Raw genomic sequence first — 20,025 nt, forward strand, 5'->3', positions numbered from 1 at the left:
TGATTTGTAAACTTTCACTTAGAGCACAATAAAAAATTTTTTTTAAAAAACTGATGTTTGCAGAATATAATTCTTATTTCTTTTTTGAGTTTTATGCCTTTACCGTTCCTTCTTAAATAGTTACTGCAAGGACTTTGAATTCTGGAGTAAAATAGGAGTAATGGTGGTTGTGCATTTTAACTTAATGTATTACTTGTTTGTTCCTTGCATAGAAACCAAAACCAAATCCATTGCCATCGAGTCAATTCAGACTCATAGCAACCCTATACGACAGAGTAGAACAGCCCCATAGGGTTTCTAAGAAGCAGCTGGATTCAAACCGCTGACCTTTTCTTTAACAGCTGAGCCCTAAGCCACTGTGTCACCAGGGCTCCTTGCATATAAACCAAAAACCAAACCTGTTGCCATTGAGTCAGTTCTGACTCATAGCGACCCTATAGGATAGAGTGGAACTGCCCCACCAGGTTTCCAAGGAGCAGCAGGTGGATTCAAACTGCCAACCTTTTGGTTAGCAGCCAAACACTTAACCACTGAGTCACCAGAGCTCCTCTTTGCATATAGGGACATATATATAAAATGTCCAATAGCCCGCAACCACAGAATTCCTTTCTTTTGGATGCAAATATTAAAATTGCATTATTCCTGCATACTTCAAACTTCTCTTTAAATACTCTTTCTAAAAGCACTAAGATGGTTTTTACTCTTCTCCATTTCAGGCCCCTGACATTTATGGGATCACAGACAAAGAGGGTTCTGCTTACTCCCCTCACACATTCGGCTCGTCCTTTCCGTGTCTCAAACCATGACAGGAGCAGCCGGCGAGGGGTGATGGCCAGCAGCCTAAAGGAACTCATCAGCAAGGTGTGTGTTCCACCAGTCCTCAGAAGGTCCCAAAACTCAGAGGGCTGTTGCCACGAGTGCTGAGCCAATGCAAAGACAAAAATGTTTAGGAAAAAAAGCATGTCCAACTTGTTAGACCATCTTCTTGCCTCTGAGAGTCAGGGCAGCCATTTCTCAGTGGTCCAAGGAGACATCGTTGCCTCTCTATACTGTAAAAGACAGGCACAAGGGCAAAACCCTTAAACATAGCCACCAATGGATCATGTTGCTTGATTTCTTTGATAATAGAGAATACAGGGAAGGAGCAAACTTTGGAAATCTGTTTTTGGTTATAAAGCCCAGGGAAGAATAATCCTTAATCCAAAACTGTGTCCCAGATCACCAGATAAAGACGTATCACAGCCTCTCAGAGAAGCATAACTTAGGTAAAGATAGCTACGGAAACAAGAAGCGAGCCTGCAAATGCGGTCTCTGCAGCAAGAGAGCATTCAGGTACACCTCAGGAGACAAGGCTCTTCAGGAATCACACCTACAGGGTGACTCTTAGTATTTGTGAAGTTAGCAATTTTTGAAATCATAAATGTTACTCAGTGTAATCACTTATGTCATTAAAATTCCTTAAGAAGGTAGGTCCTTCAAAAATCTTAACTTCTAGTTTTCTAAGCATGAGACTGAACCATAGGTACCAACTAAGGTATATCTTTAACATTTACATTTTATCAAAATCAGCCAACACTTTTGAAAACTCTAACCTAATAAATGTCATCAAATGGACACATGGAAATGTCTTGCTTCATCTTGTTTCTCTGATGCACATCTAGACCCTGGATGCCCTCATTATCACTGCTGGGCTGGTCACTTTGGTGCTGGAGGAAGATGGCACCGTGGTGGATACAGAAGAGTTCTTTCAGACCTTAGCAGACAACACACATTTCATGATCTTGGAAAAAGAACAGAAGTGGACCCCGGTAAGCAAAAACACAGTTATCCAAACAAGCATCTGACCTGCCAAAGTGTACTCGCTACTGTGGTGCTGACTTGCCCACTCTCTAAATATAAACTTTGCATCAGTCTAATAATTGGACTACTGGTTCTTGTATTTCTAGGAACCTTAGAACCTCTGTAAACTTGGCCTATATGATTTAAAGCAAGCAATTTTGAGGGACAAGCTCTGGCCAGTGAGTAAGCCAGATCCTTTTAAAGTATGAAAATGCGGCCTGGTGACTAATCACTGTACCTGTTTCCTTAGGAGGCCAGAGAAGCTAACATAACCAATGAAGTCAGGTAGGGGGTGTGTGTGTGTGTGTGTAAATACAGTGGTTTAGAAAAGCAAAGACATAGGATGAAGTCTTCTATATCTGGGAAAACTATAGATTATACACCTTGAAAAACTCTCCCACAAAAAAAAAAAAAACACCTAAAAGTGTAAAGCAAAATATTAAAACATCTAGCTAGAATTTCTAGAAATGAAAAATATAGCAATTGAAATAAAGTAAATGGAGACTCAGGTTAGACAGAATTGAAGAAATAATAACAGGCCTACAGGATATGTCTGTGGAAAGTGCCCACGACATAACAGGCAAGACAGAGATGGAAAACACAACAGAAGTCAGAGCCATGACTGAGAAGATCTTGGCATCCTCAGGATAGAGAAGGGTTTTTGATTTACTTTATTTTTAAGAAACAAGACACAATGCACAAACCATTAAATAAAAATTATAAATTCAACTCCATTAAGAATTTTGCTCAGCTCACACTTCCTGATCTCAGAACCTACTATACAACCACAGTAGTCAAAACAGCCTGGTACTGGTACAATGACAGACACATAGACCCATGGAACAGAATTGAGTACCCAGAAGTAAATTCATTCACCTATGGACAGCTGACCTTCCAAAAAGGGCCAAAGCCCATCAAATGGAGAAAAGACTATCTCTTTGACAAATGGGGCTGGCAAAACTGGATATCTATCTGTAGAAAAATGAAAAATAAGACCTATACCTCACCCCATATACAAAAGGCAGCTCAAAATGGATCAAAGATCTAAACCTAAAACTATGAAGATCACAGAAGAAAAAACAGGGACAACTCTAGGAATACATGGCATAAATAACATACCAAACATAATTAAAAATGCACAAACAGCAGAAGATAAACTAGATAAATGGGACCTCCTAAAAATTAAACACCTATGCTCAATGAAAGGCTTCTCCAAAAGAGTGAAAAGAGAAACACAGACTGGCAAAAAAATTTTGGCTATGACATATCCAACAAGGCGCTAATCTCTAAAATTTATAGAAAACATCAACACCTCAACAATAAAAACAAACAATCGAATTAAAAAATGGGCAAAAGATATGAATGGGCACTTCAACAAAGAAGACATTCAGGTGACAAACAAACACGTGAAGAAATGCTCACAGTCGTTAGCCGTCAGAGAGATGCCAATCAAAACTACAGTTGAGATACCATCTCATCCTGACAATAATGGCACTAACCAAAAAACAAAACAACAAATGCTAGCAAGGTTATGGGAAGATTGGAACTCTTATACTCCATTGGTGAGAATGTAAAATGGTACAACCACTATGGAAAATTGTGTGGTGCTTCCTTAAAAATCTAGAAATAAAAATACTGTATGATTCAGCAATCCCACACCTAGGTATATACCCCAGGGAAATAAGAGCCGTGACATAAATAGACACGTGCACTTCAATGTTCATTGCAGCACTATTCACAATAGCAAAAAGATGGAAACAACCTAAGTGCACATCAACAGGAAAATGGATAAAGAAACTGTGGTATATACACACAACGGGATACTACCCAATGAAAAAGAACAACGATGAATCCTAGAAACATCTCACAATGTGGATGAACTTGGAGGACAAATAAGTCAATTGAAAAAAGTCAAATACTGTGTGAGACCACTACTATAAAGAATCAGTAAAAGGGTTATACACACACAAATTCTTTGATGGTTACCAGGGGTGGGAGGGTGAAGGAGGAAAAATCACCAACTAGAAAGAAGAACCATGTTAATGCTGGTGAAAGGAAATACATTACACAACAGAGACTATGGCCCTAAGACACTCTTCTAACATGGAACTGAAGCCATTCCTGGAGACCACCTTTCAGCCAAACAGTAGACAGACAGGCCTACAAAATAAATGATAACACCCTAGTGGAGCAAGCTCCTTAGAACAGTTAATTATATGAGACCAAAAGGGCAAAATCTGATGAAAATCGGAGAAGAGAAAGCAGTAAGGGGTAGGAAAGCCGGACAAAAGGTAATGGGGAACACAAGGCGGAAACGGGGAGAGTGCTGACACATTGAGGGAACTGTGACCAATGTCTTAGAACATTCTGTGTACAAATTGTTGAATGGGAAAACTATCTTGTTGTGTAAACCTCCACCTAAAGCACAATAAAATATTTTTTTTAAAAAGAAGAATTTTGTTCATGAAAAGACACCATAAAGGAAGTAAAACAATAAGCCACAAGATGGGAGATGTTTACACCATAATCTGGCAAAGGATTAGTATTCAGAAAATTTAAATGTTCCACACAAGTTGGTTATGGAAACAACAGACAATCCAACACACACACACACACACACAAATGAGCAAAAGAAAGAGACGATAAAACAAGAGGAAGATGGACAACTTATTGGTGATTAGGGAAGCCCACAATACTCAGATGAATGGATAAACAAAATCTGGTACATACACACAATGGAATACTACTCAGTCGGTAAGAGAAATGAAGTCTTGATACATGTTACAGGATGGATAGAGCTTGAAGACACTTTGCTGAGTGAAATAAGTCAATCACAAAAGGACAAATATTGCATGACCTCACTTATATAAAAAGACAAGAAAAGGCACCTATATAGAGACTGAAGTTTATTCGTGGTTACCAGGGGTGGGAGGGAGGGGGAACACTAAGTTTCAGTTTACCGTGATGGGGAAAAGTGAAACTGATTAAGGGTAGAGTTGCATGGTTGATTTTTATAAGTGCTGTGAATAAGCTGACTACCTGTAAAAAGTTGAATTGGCGAAAGTTTTGTGATAGACGTATTTACAACAACAAAAAAGAGTAGCAGCTGCTGAGGCTACCTATGTACAGCCAAACATCTCAGGGGACTTGGTTCCTTGGTTTGGAGGTTTATGGTCATGATTTCATTGGACATCCCAGTTAATTGGCCTAATAACATGTTTACTGCTTCTGTTCTACCGCCTACTTCCTTGTGTAGTGCCTGGGGTCTTAAAAGCTTGCAAGCAGCCATCCAAGGCAAAACAACTGGTCTCTATTTACTTGGAGCAACAGAGGAAGAAGGAGAGTCAGGAATAGGATAGGAAATGGAATGTGTGGTTAATTGCCTCCATAAACAACTGCTTGCTTTGCCATGAGACCAGAAGAACTGGGATGGTACCCGGCTACCGTTACTGAAAAAAAAATTTTTTTTTATTGTATTCTAGAGGAAGGTTTACAGAACAAACTAGCTTCTCATTAAACAGTTAGTACCCATATTGTTTTATGACATTGGTTAACACTCTCCCTTCTCAACCTTGGGTTCCCTATTACCAGCTTTCTTGTCCCCTCCTACCTTCTAATCCTTGCCCGTGGGCTAGTATGGCCCTTTGGTCTCATTTTGTTTTATGGTCCTGTCTAATCCTTGGCTGAAGGGTGAACCTCAGGAGTGACTTCATTACTGAGCTAAAAAGATGTCTGGGGGCCATACTCTCAGGTGTTTCTCCAGTCTCTGTCAAGCCAGTAAGTCTGGTCTTTTTTCGTGAGTTAGAATTTTGTTCTATATTTTTCTCCAGCTCTGACTGGGACTCTCTATTGTGATCCCTGTCAGAGCAGTCAGTGGTGGTAGCTGGGCACTATTTAGCTGCACTGAACTCAGACTGGTGGAGGCCATGGTAGTTGTGGTCTGTTAGTCCTTTGGACTATCTTTCCCTTGTGTCTTTAGTTTTCTTCATTCTCCCTTGCCCCCGATGGATGAAACCAGTGCAGTATCTTAGATGGCCACTCCAAGTTTTTAAGACCCCAGATGCTACTCACCAAAGTAGAATGTAGAACATTTTCTTTATAAACTGTGTTATGCCAATTGAGCTACATGTTCCCTGAGACCATCGTCCCCACAGCCCCATCCCAGTAATTCAGTCCCTCAGGGGGTTTGGACGTATCTATGAAGCTTCCATGACCTTGCCTAGGACAAGTTGTGCTGGCTTCCCCAGTATGTCACCACTTATCTATTGTCTATTTAGTGTTTGTCCATCCCCACCCCTCACCTCCCTTGTAGCCATCAAAGATTATTTCTTTTTGTGTGTAAACCTCTTCATGAGTTTTTATAGCAGTGGTCTCACACAATATTTGTCCTTTTGTGATTGACTTATTTCACTCAGCATAATGCTCTCCATAGTCATCCATGTTATGAGATGCTTCGTAAATTCATCATTGTTCTTTATCATTGCGTAATACTCCATTGTGTGTATGTATGCACCATAGTTTGTTTATCCATTCATCTGTTTATGGGCATCTAGGTTGTTTCCATCTTTTTGCTGTTGTGAACAATGGTGCAGTGAACATGGGTGTGCGTATGTCTGTTCATGCGATGACTCTCATTTCTCTAGGATGTATTCCTAAGAGTGGGATTGCGGATCACATGGTATTAAGGAAGCGCCGTATCATTTTCCAAAGTGGTTGTACCATTTTGCATTCCCACCAGCAGTACATAAGAGTTTCACTCTCCCCGCAATCTCTCCAACATTTGTTATTTTCTTTTTTTTTTGATTCGTGCCGGTGATGCTGAGGTGAGATTGTATCTCGTTGTTGTCTTGATTGGCATTTCTCTAATGGCTTGTGGTCTCGAGCGTTTCCTCACGTGTCTGTCTGTTGGCTGCATAAGTGTCTTCCTTGGTGAAGTGTCTGTTCATTTCCTTTGCCCATTTTTTAATTGGGTTTTTTGTCTTTTTGTTGTAGAGACATTGGATTTTCCTGTGGATTTTAGAGATTAGACCTTTGCCGGATTTGTAATAGCCAATTTTTTTTTCCCAGTCTGTAGGTTCTCTTTTCACTCTTTCAGTGAAGTCTCTTGATGAGAATAAGTGTTTAATTTTTAGAAGATCCCAGTCATCTAGCTTATCTTCTGGAATTCGTGTGCTGTTAGTTATGGTTTGTATCCTGTTATTGCCATGTATTAGGGCCTCTCGTGTTGATCCTATTTTTTCTTTATGATCTTTATAGTTTTTGGTTTTATATTTAGGTCTTTGATCCATTTTGAGTTAGTTTTTGTTCATGGTGTGAGGTATGGGTTCTGTTTCTTTTTTTTTTTTTTTTTGCAGATGGACATCCTGTTTTGCCAGCACCATTTGTTAAAACATTACTGAAAATTTTGAGCAAATATTCCATAGAAGTATCCTGATCAAAAGGAGTAAAAATTAGAACAGAATTTCAAATTTTCATGGAATTCAAGTTTTCTGGAGCCATGGAGGGTGGATGAATCCCTGAAATTATTGCCCTGAGATAATCCTTAAATCTTAAACCAAAAATATCCCCTGAAATCCTCTTAAAAGCAAACAATAGTTTAGCTTAACTAGTAAAGAATGTCTGCCTTGAGCATTACACTCTTTTAGGAGTTATCTATATGGGATCATATTGAAAACAGCAACTTGAAAGATTAGATAGGAACCTTTGAGGGCATTGTGTTTATGTTAATGGGGGAGGAACGACTCAGAAAAGGAGGGTGAGAATGGTGGCATAACTTGAAGAATGTAATCAATGTCACAGAATTGTACATGTAAAAACTGTTTAATTGGTGTTATTTCACTCTGTATATCCTCAACAACAACAACAAAAGAAAATTAAAAAAAAGAAAAACCACAATACAGTATCATTCTACACAATCAGATTTTTTCCATTTTTAAGGTATGGAACAACAAACTGTCTTCTACTCCCACCAAGAGCCCTTTAAAACAATATGCCTCTATCACGGAGTTGACGCACATCCTTGTTTATGTGTGTTATATCAAGAGAATCTATAAAATATAGATATCGATAAATCAGTGGTTCTCTACTGGGTTCAATTTTGCTCTCTGGGGAACTCTAGGCAATGTCTGAAGACACTGCTGGTTGTTACAACAGAGGGCATGGTGTGCTACTGACAGCTAGTGGGTAGAGCCCAGAAATGCTGCTAAACATCCTACAATGCACAGGACAGCCCCCACAAGAGAGTTATCTGGCCCCAAACATCAGGATTCTGAGGCTGAGAAACCCTGTTATATAGATATTTATCATATTAGAAATTAAAAATATTAATTAATTAAAATAACAACTCAACATAAATAACATATTTTTATGAAAAGTAATATTTTCCTAAACAAAAAAAAATTTTCTGTGAAAAGCATGACATTTTTGAAAATCTCTTTAATGCCTGGCTTAATGGAAGACAGCTAGGTTCTCTTATCTGTTTCAACATTCAGTCTGTTTGCAGTATGTTGTCTTGAAGTGTATGAAGAAAACCCAGCTCACGCAGATAAGTAATTGGCAAATAGGGGAATATTCTAATATAACCTTTTCAGATAATTGTGGATATCCTTCTGTGATACTACATCAAAATTCAACAACTGGTAGTTCCATAAAGGCTAGCTGCAATGTGGAACCAGAAGCTGTGGCAGTGGGTTTCCTCTTCCGTTACACTGAAGTCCATCTCAGTCCATCTTGCATGTAGAGTGGGTCTCTTACCCTGAGAGAGACATCATGCACTGGTTATTCTGGAAAAATCGATTCACCAAGTTATACAGCTTTCCCTAACGTATGGTGGAAAACTTCACTGCGGGTTCCTGAGAGAGTGAGAGCCAAAAAAGGCACATTATGGCTTAGTTTTTATTATGAAAATTATTTTGACATCTCAACGTCCTGAAAGGGTCTTGGGAGCCCCCAAGTGTCTCCAGGGTACACTTTGAGAATGTCTGCATTAACCATTTACATATCATTCAAAAATATGCAAAATTAGTAACACAACATTTGAGATATATGTGTGCTAAAAACAAACAGATGATACACACCTTACATGCTGTCACCTCTTGAGGGGAGGTGGGAGGTGGGAGAGGGGAGGTGGGAGTGTAATTTGGGAGAGGTTCATGGGCCTCTAAAGACTGAAAATGTTTTGTCTGTAGAGTGGTGAGTACACCCATCATCTTATTATTCCTCATTTTTACATATGTTGTGTGTATATTCCTCTACATATCAAATATTTTATAATTTTTCTAAGTAGAATTAAAAACCTACCAAAACCAAAACCAAACCAAACCCAGTGCCGTTGAGTCGATTCCGACTCATAGCCACCCTATAGGACAGAGTAGAACTGCCCCATAAAGTTTCCGGGAAGCACCTGGCAGATTCGAACTGCCGACCCTTTGATTCGCAGCCATAGCACTTAACTCTTACGCCACCAGGGTTTCCTAAAAAACTACAGATCAGTTATAAAAACCACAAAATTTTAAATAAAATTCTATTTTTGTAGCAGGTGAGCAGACCATGGCTGTAGATGGGGGACCAGTGTAGTGAATTAGATGAGTCTTTTATAAGACAGTCTTTGTTTAAGGAAGGTGTGGTTGGCTAAATGGAGCCCTGGTGGCACAGCACATAAGAGCTCGGCTGCTAACCAAAAGGTTGGCAGTTCAAATCTACCAGGTGCTCCTTGGAAACCCTATGGGGCAGTTCTACTCTGTCCTGTAGGGTCGCTATGAGTCAGAATCAACTCAATGGCAATGGGCTTGGTTTGGTTTGGTTGGCTAAATATGGCCCCCACAGACATCCTAATCCCCAGAACCTGTGAATATGTAACCTAACATGGTTGGCAGATATGATTAAGTTAAGGACCTTGAGATGGGGAGATTATCCTAGATTATCCCGGTGGGCCAATGTAATCAGAAGGGTCCTCACAAAAGAGACGCAGCAGGCAGGGTGAGAGATGGAAGCTGAGAGCAGTGACGTAAGGAAGGGCTGTGAGCCAGGGAGACCAATTTTGGACTTCTCACCTCCAGAACTGTAAGAGAATAGTGTTGTTTTAAGCCATTGAATTTGTGGTAATTCAGAGGGAAGGAATTATTTGTTTGTTTGTTTTTATAAACGAGACCCTGTGAACATAGGCCTGGGTTAGGAGTCAGTTGAGATGCAGACTCATCCCCAGAGTGGAGTGGGCCACCAAGATACTTAGCTGAAGTGGTGATGTGATTGAGAAGGATAATGCTGTGGTGTGACTGTTAGGGACTTCTCAGTCTGATATCAGCCTGGTTGGGATATGAGTTAGGTTTCTAGACTTGGCCAGAAGAGCCTCTTAACACTACACACTTAATAACTGGACCAAAAAGAAAAAAACCAGACCCACTGCTATCAAGCCAATCCTGATCCCGACTCATAGCGACCCTGTAGGACAGGGTAGAACGGCCCATAGAGTTTCAAAGGAGCTCCTGGTGAATTCAAACTGCCAACCTTTTGTTTTGCAGCCATAGCTCTTTGACCACTGCGGCACCAGGGTGTCCCTACTAACTGGACAGCAGATAAAAACCTGTGAAGGGAGTCTTCTGTTTTATACTTTTCAACCTTCTTCCTTTTAGGACAGAAATGGCAGGCACTTTTATCAGTGAGGCCCATTCTGTTTGACTTGGGCAAGAATTTCAACCAAGAAGTAACCACCAGATGTCTCCCTTCTTCAGTAGAAACTCCTTTTAAAGCCTGCAAGAAAGTAGCTCTTTAGGGACTTAGGGAAGAGGGTAGGGCAGGAATCATTTCCTTCTTCCTTAACCTTTTTTTTTTTTTTTTTTAACCTTTAGTGAATACAGAAATCCACATGCTCAGATGCTAGGTCACGTGTGCACTGATTTTGTGAAGGCATCTTCACCTTGATGGAACACTGAGACTTAAGGAAGACACTTAGAGGAAGTAAGAAAAAAATTCAAAAGTCAGAAATGTGAGGCAATGAAAAACAGTTGGACAAGACAGGCTTATAGGTGAAAACCCCTTTGGATTCTTGGTATCTTAATTTTTTTTATTTTATCTTTATTTTTTTATTGTGGTAAAATATACATAACACAAAATTTGCCATTTTAATCATTTCTAAGTGTGTACTGTTCAGTAGCATCCACAATGTTGTATAACTACCACTACTACCTATTTCTAGAATTTTGTCATCATCCCCAACAGAAACTCTGAATCCATTAAGCAATGACGCCCTATTTCCTGTTCCCCTCAGTCCCTGGAAATTTCCATTCTACTTCCTATATCTATGAATATCCCCATTCTAGGTACCTTATGTAAGTGTAATCATCCAATATTTGTCCTTTTGTGTCTGGCTTATTTCATTCAGCATAATGTTTTCAAGGTTCATCCATGTTGTAGCATATATCAAAATTTCCTTTCTTTTTATGGCTGAATAATATGACATTTTATGGATATACCACATTTTATTTACCCATTCGTCTGTTAATGGAAATGAGTTGTTTCCGCTTTTACTTATTGTGAGTAATGCTGCAATGACCACTGGGGTCCAAGTGTCTGTTTAAGTTCCTGTTTTCAAGTCTTTTGGGTATATACCTAGGAATGGAATTGCTGGGTCATACGGTAATTCTACATTTAATATTTTGAGGAACAACCAAACTCTTTTCCATAGGGGTTGGTCATCTTAACTTTTAAAAATAATGTTGCCTAAATGATGGCTAGTTCTGCACCCTAAAAAGGCAGCAGGGCCTCATATGCATTAGACATTGGGTCTCTTTGGCCCAGTGGACCAAAAGGGTACATTAGACATCTAAACCTCTAGTTGTTTATGGTCTGTGTGGTAGGAATATGGGAATAAAGAAGAGTGGCTACAATAAGAAGGACTTTTGTTCTTTTAAGAGAACTTATGTTTTAACTTCAATATATTATTGTCATTAATGAATTTAACATTCACAGTGTCAACTTCTTCCAACCTCAGAGGTTCTTGGGATCCAGTAAATCAATTAACCATCTAAATTTGAGTCCTGAATACTGCAAGATTAGTGTGAGGAGCAAACTCCTTAGGAAGAGCAGCTCCTACACTCTGGGACACCTTTGTTCTCTTCTTATTTTTTTAAAGCTTTTTGTGGGAAACATTGTGTTACGGTGTCATTTATAAATCTAGAGATTTTCAGAGGTCTCTGACTTACCCCTCCCAGTCTTAATGGGCGCCTGAGGCTTTGGGTAGACTAAGAGTGGATACTGTAAGCAAATGGCATTCAGTGCTCCCAAGAAGTCAGCTTCCATCCAGGGCAGTTACTAGAAAATAGAACGCTTGGGTTTGGGGAAGCACTGGGCAAGTTCTAATTCTATCCCTTACTTAGGCCATGCGGTTCTGGTACCTTCTGCCTAGTTCCTCTTGTATAATGCAAACAGCTTCTTTGAAGGTGTTACAGTATTGTAGTCATGAGATGAGGCCACGCATGTCCATCAAGCAACATTGTAGCTTTAAGTTACAGGGGAGAGTGAGTCTCAACAACAACACAACATTCACCACACAGTGTTACCCTGAAATCCAGGCCCAAAGCCAGATCAGACTCATCCTGAGTCACTAAACTGAAAGTGTGAAGTGACAGATACTTGGTTGCTTAATTTGAACATGCCAAACCACACCAAACTCATTGCCATCGAGTTTATTCCGGCTCATGGCAACCTCGTGAGTTACAAAGTGAACTGCTCCATAGGGTTTTCTTGGCTGTAATCCATATGGCAGCAGATCACCGGGTGTAAAAATGGCATGGGGGCAGTGTCCTTCACAAGTGGGAAGGAGAACCAAGATGAATAGCCCAAGGCTGATTCCTATGAGGCAGAGGTCAGACATGTCTCTTCTCTCCACCACCTTTACCGACTCTGACACCAGTCATCCCATGGCACTCTTCACTTCTCTGCTGAGTTCAATAATTCATTGCAATGGCCACACAGAACTCACACACCACACTCACAGTTATGGGGTTTATCAGGGAAGTAACAGTTACAATTCAGGCTCAGGAACAGTCAGGATACAGTTCTCCCATCAGGACAGCCTCTTCTCAGCCATGCCACAACTCTCTCTGGCCCCTTGGCCGCTGCCCTGTTTGGTCAAGCATTACAAAGCTCTTTTAGCTCTGCCAATAAGTGCCCAGAGACACCCCACTCAGCCAGTAAGCCTCGGCCTGAAGGCACTCAGTTCTAGCTCTGTGGGTCAGCAAACCTAGCTCCACAAAGCGCCCAGAGACACCCCACTCTGCCAGCAAGCCTCCTGCCCAAAGGCTCTCAGCTTTCTCGCTCCATGGGCAGGGAAGCTGACCACACCACCCTGATGGTCTCCTGTCAGTATCCTGGTTCTGCTGCTTCTGCTGCTGCCATTTCTATGCTGCTGCTTCTTGCTGTCTTGCCATCTTCAGTGTCACAGCTCTCTGTCTGTCTTCTGGGTCTAGGAGGGTCTCAGCACAGGAATTACAGATCTAAAAGACACACTCCACTCCCGATTCTTCTTCCTTGGTCATGGTGAGATCCTCTTTCTGCTCTGGAATTAGCTCTGTTTTAAGCATAGTGGGATGGCAAAACTGACCATAATTACCTAATCTGCACAGTCCCATCCAAGTGGTTACAAGACCATAGCAAGAAAGGCCACACAAAAGCGATCCATCACGCTGCACCAGGACTCTCTCTTGAAGCGCTGCTAGGTTAACTCAAACCACCAACCTTTCGGTTAGTAGCCAGGAGCAAACCGTTTGTACCACCCTGGAACCTTCTGAACATCAAAGTAGGATAAGCATACTGTCCTGCTGAAAACACCACTCAAATGATTAGCAGCCTAGTTGCTAACAGATTTTAAACTGACTTTTACAAGAGCCTGAATAACATAAAACCAGAATTACAAGATGTAAATGTAATGGTTAGGAATGCTCCTAACATCTGTTTATGCTTTCATTGCAATAGGGCAATCAGTATGCTCCAGCTTACCAACAGCCAAAGAAATCAGGTATAGCAAGAGTCACCTTCGACTTATACAAGCTGAGCCCCAGAGACTTCATCGGCTGCCTCAATGTGAAGGCCACCATGTATGAGATGTATTCGGTGTCCTACGACATCCGGTGTACCAGTGCCAAGGCCCTGCTGAGGTAAGGACTTCACGCAGTCAAGCATAGGGGCCTCATCCCTGCTCAAGGTGACAGAGCAGGGTGGCTGCTCCCAGCTTACTCCCTGGGCACAGAGCCTGAGGTTCTGGTCTAGCTTTTTATTGTTTAAATACACCCTATTTTGTGTTTAACTTTATGCTACTGACTTATTTTAAAAAACAGAAAGTCTCGTCTTGAGCCAAAATATAATATTTTTTTTCTCCAAAGACCATTAAATACTAAAAGGAAACAAAAACCACATAATAAATGTAAAGAAGAACCAAATTCCTTTTAAAAACTAGAGCTGCACAGTGTAAAACATTAACTCTGAGCAACAGCAGCTAAAACCAGACCTTGGAGAGCCTGGTGTAGCCACCCACTCCCCCACCAGCTCTTTGACCCGTGTTTTCCGTAGTAAACTTGCCCCTCCTGGTAGTGTGGCCTGCCATGCTCCCTCCTCACATTGTGCCATGGCGCCCTCAGCTCCCGAGGCTGGTGCCAGGCTGTCTGCAGGGCATCACCCAGCAGCCTTTAGAAAACAGACTCCCAGTTTACACCCAGGTCCCTCTGAGCAATTCAGGGCCTTCGAGAGGCTCCGTGGGGCCCCTGCTGCATGAGCAGGCTGGAGAGCTCCTGCCACAGAGCCCTGGTCTGAGACGGACACCTGCCTTACTCCTGAGCACCAGCTGTGTGACCGTTAGCAGGTTACTCAGCATCTCTGAGCTTTGGTTTCATCATCTTTAAAATGAGGGTACTTCCAAATTTTTTATGGTTGCATAGGCTCTAAATACATCTACTTCCAGTTCTTAAATAAATTCACCCTTGATTCTCTAAAGAAACTAATTTTATGTAGCCCGAAAGGATGGAAGGAGAGAGGCTGACAACACAGGATAGTCTTTGAAGCTACTATAAAAAGTTTGCAACTGCTGTGTTCCAGTGCTCTCTGTAAATGCCCTCTGGGCAGGGTTTGCCTGAAGTATTTCTTCTCTTTGATGGCACTGTTCCTTCCTCTGCTGTCTCCATAGGACTGCCCTCCTCTTCCTCCGCTGTCCCTGTAGGGCTGCCTTCCTCTTCCCTGTGCTCATAGCAGGGAAAATGCCTTGGGGTGGAACCTGCTCTGCTCTGTGGGTCTCACATGGCTGGGCATTTGGCTTCTGTGAAGCCTCCGTCTTCCACGTACACCATTTGTGGCTGATGCTCAGACAACGGTTACTGACCTGGTGTTAAAATCTTGATTATTTTTGCTAGAATGGGAGAAAACAGCTTTATTGTTTGATTTTTAAAGCGAGGCATGAGTAACAACTTAGATGACTATAATGAAGAAAGTAAACCTCACCCCAAAACCCCGCCGTGGCAAAATCTTTCTTGAAAGGTGAAGTCAGTCTACGAGCAGCCACAGAATTGGCTGAAATGTCAAAACAAAAGCACTGCCTGTGACGGAGTCTGTGGCAAAGGACAGGCCACCGGAGTGGGTGCAGCCCCTTGACCCTCCCAGGTCTAGTGGCCCAGAATGGGCTTCAGTCGCAGCTCGCTTGATTGCGGTCCCACTACTAACTTAGAAGTGATGGAACTTTAAAAAACAAACAAAATACTTTAGCTTCAGACTAGGTAGAGATTAAGAATTTATATTAAAGCTATTTGTTTAGTCTGAAATAGTACTACTGTCGGACTCAGCCCTAGGATGTAGATGCAATGGTGGGGTCAAGTTCTTCTCTCACTGTAACCTCTGCAAACAAGTGTGAATACCCTCGTTGCCCTTTCTTCTCCTTTCACACTGACTATTGATTTCGGTAACAAGTTTCGCAAAACCAACAAGACCGCTGGAACAACTGAGCAGGCAAAGTACTAGCCACAGCATGTTCCTTCGTGCAGTGGGGTCTACCTTCCCCGGAGCTCCCTGGATGAATAACCAGGCCAGGTTTGGAAGTGGCTGGTAGATGCCATGCTACTCAAAGGATGACCCCAGAGCGGCAGCATCACATCACTTGGGAGCCTTAGTGAATTGGCACCTGTGCCGTATCAGGATCCCAGGTGACTGTGTGCCATTAGAGCGTTAGAGCAGTGCTTCTCCAACGCTGAAGCACGGAGCGTTTGCGCATCCTGAGCTCGGAGCAAGTGGTGGGAGCAGAGCTCTCCTGATGCGTCTCCTTGTCCCTTCCCCCCAGGAGTGTGCTGCGGTTCCTGTCCTACGCCGCCCAGGTGACTGGGCAGTTTCTCATCTACACGGGCTCCTACATGCTGCGAGTGCTGGGTGACTCTGAAGAGCCGCCTGCCCCCAGGTCACGCTCCAAGGGAAAGGCCATGTGTGGGTAATGATGTGCGTGGGGAGCCACCAGCCTTTTTATCCAGTTGTCCACTTCCAGTAACTAATTCTGAAGATGCTTATGTTCTTAGCCACATGCCACTTGCAGGCTGCCAGCCACTTCTATTCTGGACTAGTGGCCAGATGAAAGAAAAGAGGTGTCATGTCACTTGAAATGGGGGCTCTATAGCAGGGTGCCCAGGAAGGAGGAGGGTGGTGGGGAGGGGGCTCATGGGCCTTAGGAAGCCACCAAGCAGCAGGTGTGTCCTGGAGTGGCCAAGGAGCAGCAGCACATACTGTAGACCGACTGCCATATATCAGTCACAAGAGTTACTTTTAACATGTGCAGGACTTCCTCCTATCTCTTTCATCTCCCCAAAAAACAAACAGTGCTTTCATGCAATTGCAAAACTCGAAACCCTTTTAAGTCTTTAGTAGTACTTGGTGCTGCAAAAGTAAAGAACTGTCAAAAGCTATTTTGTGGGGGGCTGTTTTTGTTTGTCTTGTTTTGTTTTTAATGTAGGTCATTCATGTGCCCAAAGGGACTAGAAAGCTTAAGGACTTGAATCTTTGGAGGTCTTCAAGCAGCACTTCCACTTCGTTTGCTTTCTTTCTTCCTTCCTTCTTCCCTCCCTTCCCTCCCTCCCGCCCTCTCTCCGTCCCTCTCTCCCTTTCTTTCCTGTGTGTGTGTGTGTGTGTGTGTGTGAATACTGTATTTCTTACTTTAATATTTGATAGAATTCACGAGTGAAATCTTCTGCTCCTGGAGTTGCCTTCGTGAAGAGTTTTTTGGCTTTTGTTTTTGTTATTCTGACAAAATTTTATTTTAACCATATATTTTTTTAAGCAATAGCTCTGTATCCCCCAGCCCTTGGTAACCACTATTTTACTTCTGTCTCTATGCTTTTGCCTATCCTAGCTATTTCATATAAGTGAGATCATGTAGCATTTGTCCTTTTGTGTTTGACTTACTTCACTCAGCATAATGTTTTCAAGACTCATCCATGTGGCAGCATGTATCAAGACTCCATTTCTCTTTATATCTGAATAATATCCCATTGTATGTTGCACCATATTTTATCCATTCATTGCTGATAAACACTTGGGTAGTTTCCACATTTTGGCTACTGTGAGCAAGGCTACAATGAACATTGGAGTACATGTGTCTGAGTCGATGCTTTCAGTTCTTCGTGGTATATACATAGAAGTAGAATTGTTAGGTCATAGGGTAATTCTATGTTTAACTTTTTGAGGAACCACCAAACTGGTTTTCACAGTGGCTGTACGATCTTACATTCCCACCAGCAGTGGATGAGGGTTCCAATTTCCCCACATGATGGCCAACATTTGTCATTTTCCATTTTTTTTATAGTGGGTGTGAAGTGGTATCTCATTGTGGTTTTGACTTCAAGACACACTTTCAGCCCTTTTCTAAACAAACGAAAACCCTGCTGGAAGGGAGGCATGGTAGTAGGGGACAGCATCTTCAGTTACTAATGTCGCCTGTGGTATCAGTCAGGGCCCTTGGTCAGGGGAATAAGGGTCGACTCAGCTGGTTGAGGATAAAAGGAGCCATACTGGCTCATGTCACTGAGAAGGCCAGCAGTTGCTCTAGCTCCAGGCCTGGCTGGTCACAGACACTCAGTGAAGTTGTGAGGCCATCTCTCCACATTTTTCAGCCTGCTTTTCTCTGAAGTGGCTTTGTTTTCAGGATGGCTGTCCTCACAGGAAGCTCTGGGGATGACCTTCCGGGTGCAGTTATGGTGCTTGGTGGTAGGCTCTGGCTAGGCAGGCTGCACACTCAGCCCTGGAGACAGGGCAGAATAAGCCCCCACCAGGTGGACTCGAGTTGGGGCACAGGACCCCAAAGGGAAAAGGGGACTATCACCAGAGTAAAGGGGAATAGATGCTGGGAGGCAAGTCAAGTGTGAGCAGCTTCTGATTTTCCTACTAAGAAATGTTGCCTTTCTCCTTTCCCCGCTGACACGCAGACACTCCGGAGTACCCAAAGCACTAGAAGAACAGAATCCTGGCCCCAGGTCTCTGGCTCCTGGTTACCTCAGACCTTCCCGCTGGCCCCTCACAGACAGAGCTGCATCCCCCTGCCTCCTTGCTGTGACCCAGCTCCTCCAACTGTCGCTGTCTCTGAGCTTGGGGCTGGTAGGATCGGTTGGACAACTGGGCCAGGAAGTCCCTCGCCCCCCCCCACCCTCGATCACGACCCCCAGGAGAGGTAAAAATACCTAGAGACAGCCTTTCCATTAACACAGTGAAAAATTCAGTATTTTTGCGTCATTGCTTCCCTATTTCAGAATACAGTGCAGATGGAGGGCGTTTGCCAAGGCTTGCCGAGCTCCTTCCTAAAGTCCCCCATCACCGCCCCGACCCCCGCCCACTGGGAATCGCGTCACTCACCCAGGCTGCGGCGGTCGCAGGAAGTGACTATAAGTTTCCAAAAAAGGACTTTTCCCTGGAGCGCCGGAGCCCGCTGACTCAGCGCCCGGCCCTGCTGGGGACCGGGGCGTCTGCGGTCCCCGCGCCCGGGGGGCGTTCGATTCCACAGGACGCCCGGGGGCTTCTGGAAGCCGCGGCGCCTTCCCCAGTCAGCACGTCAGTGATCCCGGGACCCGTCCGGGGCCTGCAGCGAAGGCAGCCTCCCCCACCTCGGGGTGCGTCCCAAGGAGACCGCAGCACCAGAGCCCCCGTTTACCCGGGGTCTCTACACGGAAAGGGAGCCCGTGTCTCTGGCTCTGATTAGCGGCTTGCACGCCAAACAGGACGCTTTCTGGGTCTAGTCTCGTTTTCTGTGCTTCCCTCCCCGCCCACCCCCCCCCCCCCGCCCCGGTAGCCCCACCAGCTCAGGGAAAGGATTGTCACCCTTTGTTACCGGGGCGCAGCTCTCGTGCCGGGCTGGGGGTGGCTGTGCCTCCAAGAAACTTCAGCAGGTCTACACGTCGCCGGCATCCCTACCCGGGGCTCCGGTGCCTCTCCTGGCAACCTCTCTGTGGCTAAGCCCTATAGCACCCATTTACCGACTTCATAGTTCAGAAAAAAAGAAAATCGCTCTTATGAGCTGCAGGTTCCAGACTCTTTCATTTCTGGGTGGACCTTGGTGCTTATTAGCACCCCCTTTCCAAGGCGACCTATACAACGAGCTCCATCCACGCCCGGCTTCCCCCCAGGTCCGGGAACAGCCCACCAGGGGCGAGGGGCAAGGGGCGCTCTCTGCTGGAACAGAGAACAAATTTCTGAATGGTTGAATTGAGGATGTGAAAATGAAATATTTTAAAAGCCATTACCTCACAGCCATTACCTCTTATAATCAGTCTGCTGTGCACACACTTTGCTTCCCCAAGTCTCTTTCCCCATCTGTAAAATTAAAGCCAAAACTAGGTGGTCCTGGAATTCCATTCTCAGACTTATTTTCTTGTAAAGGGGTTAAAAAAAAACCTAAGCTGAGGGCCTTTTGTCAACCTCTCATCCTTCAGCTCTCCACAGCCCTCTCTTCTATGTCCAGCCCTGTGAAATGTCTTTCCAACATGGCGACCCTAACACTGGGATTCCATTTCCTCACACAAAAGTTCTCCTTTCTTCTCATATGACACAGCATCTCTGTGCTGCTTCTATTCAGAGAAGTCAGGTGAGCATATCCACCCTGTAGAGAGCCAAGGCCATCCCTTGCGGGCCCACAGTGGGATCACAGCGGGGATGAGGGGGATGGTTGCTTTCCTCCAG

The 20,025-nt window shown here is 43.5% G+C and overlaps 1 protein-coding gene across 1 annotated transcript; it reads left to right on the forward strand.

Moving 5' to 3' along the window:
• The first annotated feature begins 214 nt into the window (after positions 1–214).
• CIDEA (cell death inducing DFFA like effector a) lies at positions 215–16,908 on the forward strand. Its single transcript, XM_023543999.2, has 4 exons — positions 215–861; positions 1,662–1,808; positions 13,810–13,991; positions 16,154–16,908. Exons 1-4 carry the CDS (start codon positions 577–579, stop codon positions 16,299–16,301), a joined length of 762 nt encoding a protein of 253 aa, XP_023399767.1. The 5' UTR covers positions 215–576; the 3' UTR covers positions 16,302–16,908.
• Positions 16,909–20,025: the final 3,117 nt, after the last annotated feature.

The sequence above is a fragment of the Loxodonta africana genome, chromosome 11 (genome assembly GCF_030014295.1).
Source record: "Loxodonta africana isolate mLoxAfr1 chromosome 11, mLoxAfr1.hap2, whole genome shotgun sequence".
Classification (NCBI taxonomy): domain Eukaryota; kingdom Metazoa; phylum Chordata; class Mammalia; order Proboscidea; family Elephantidae; genus Loxodonta; species Loxodonta africana.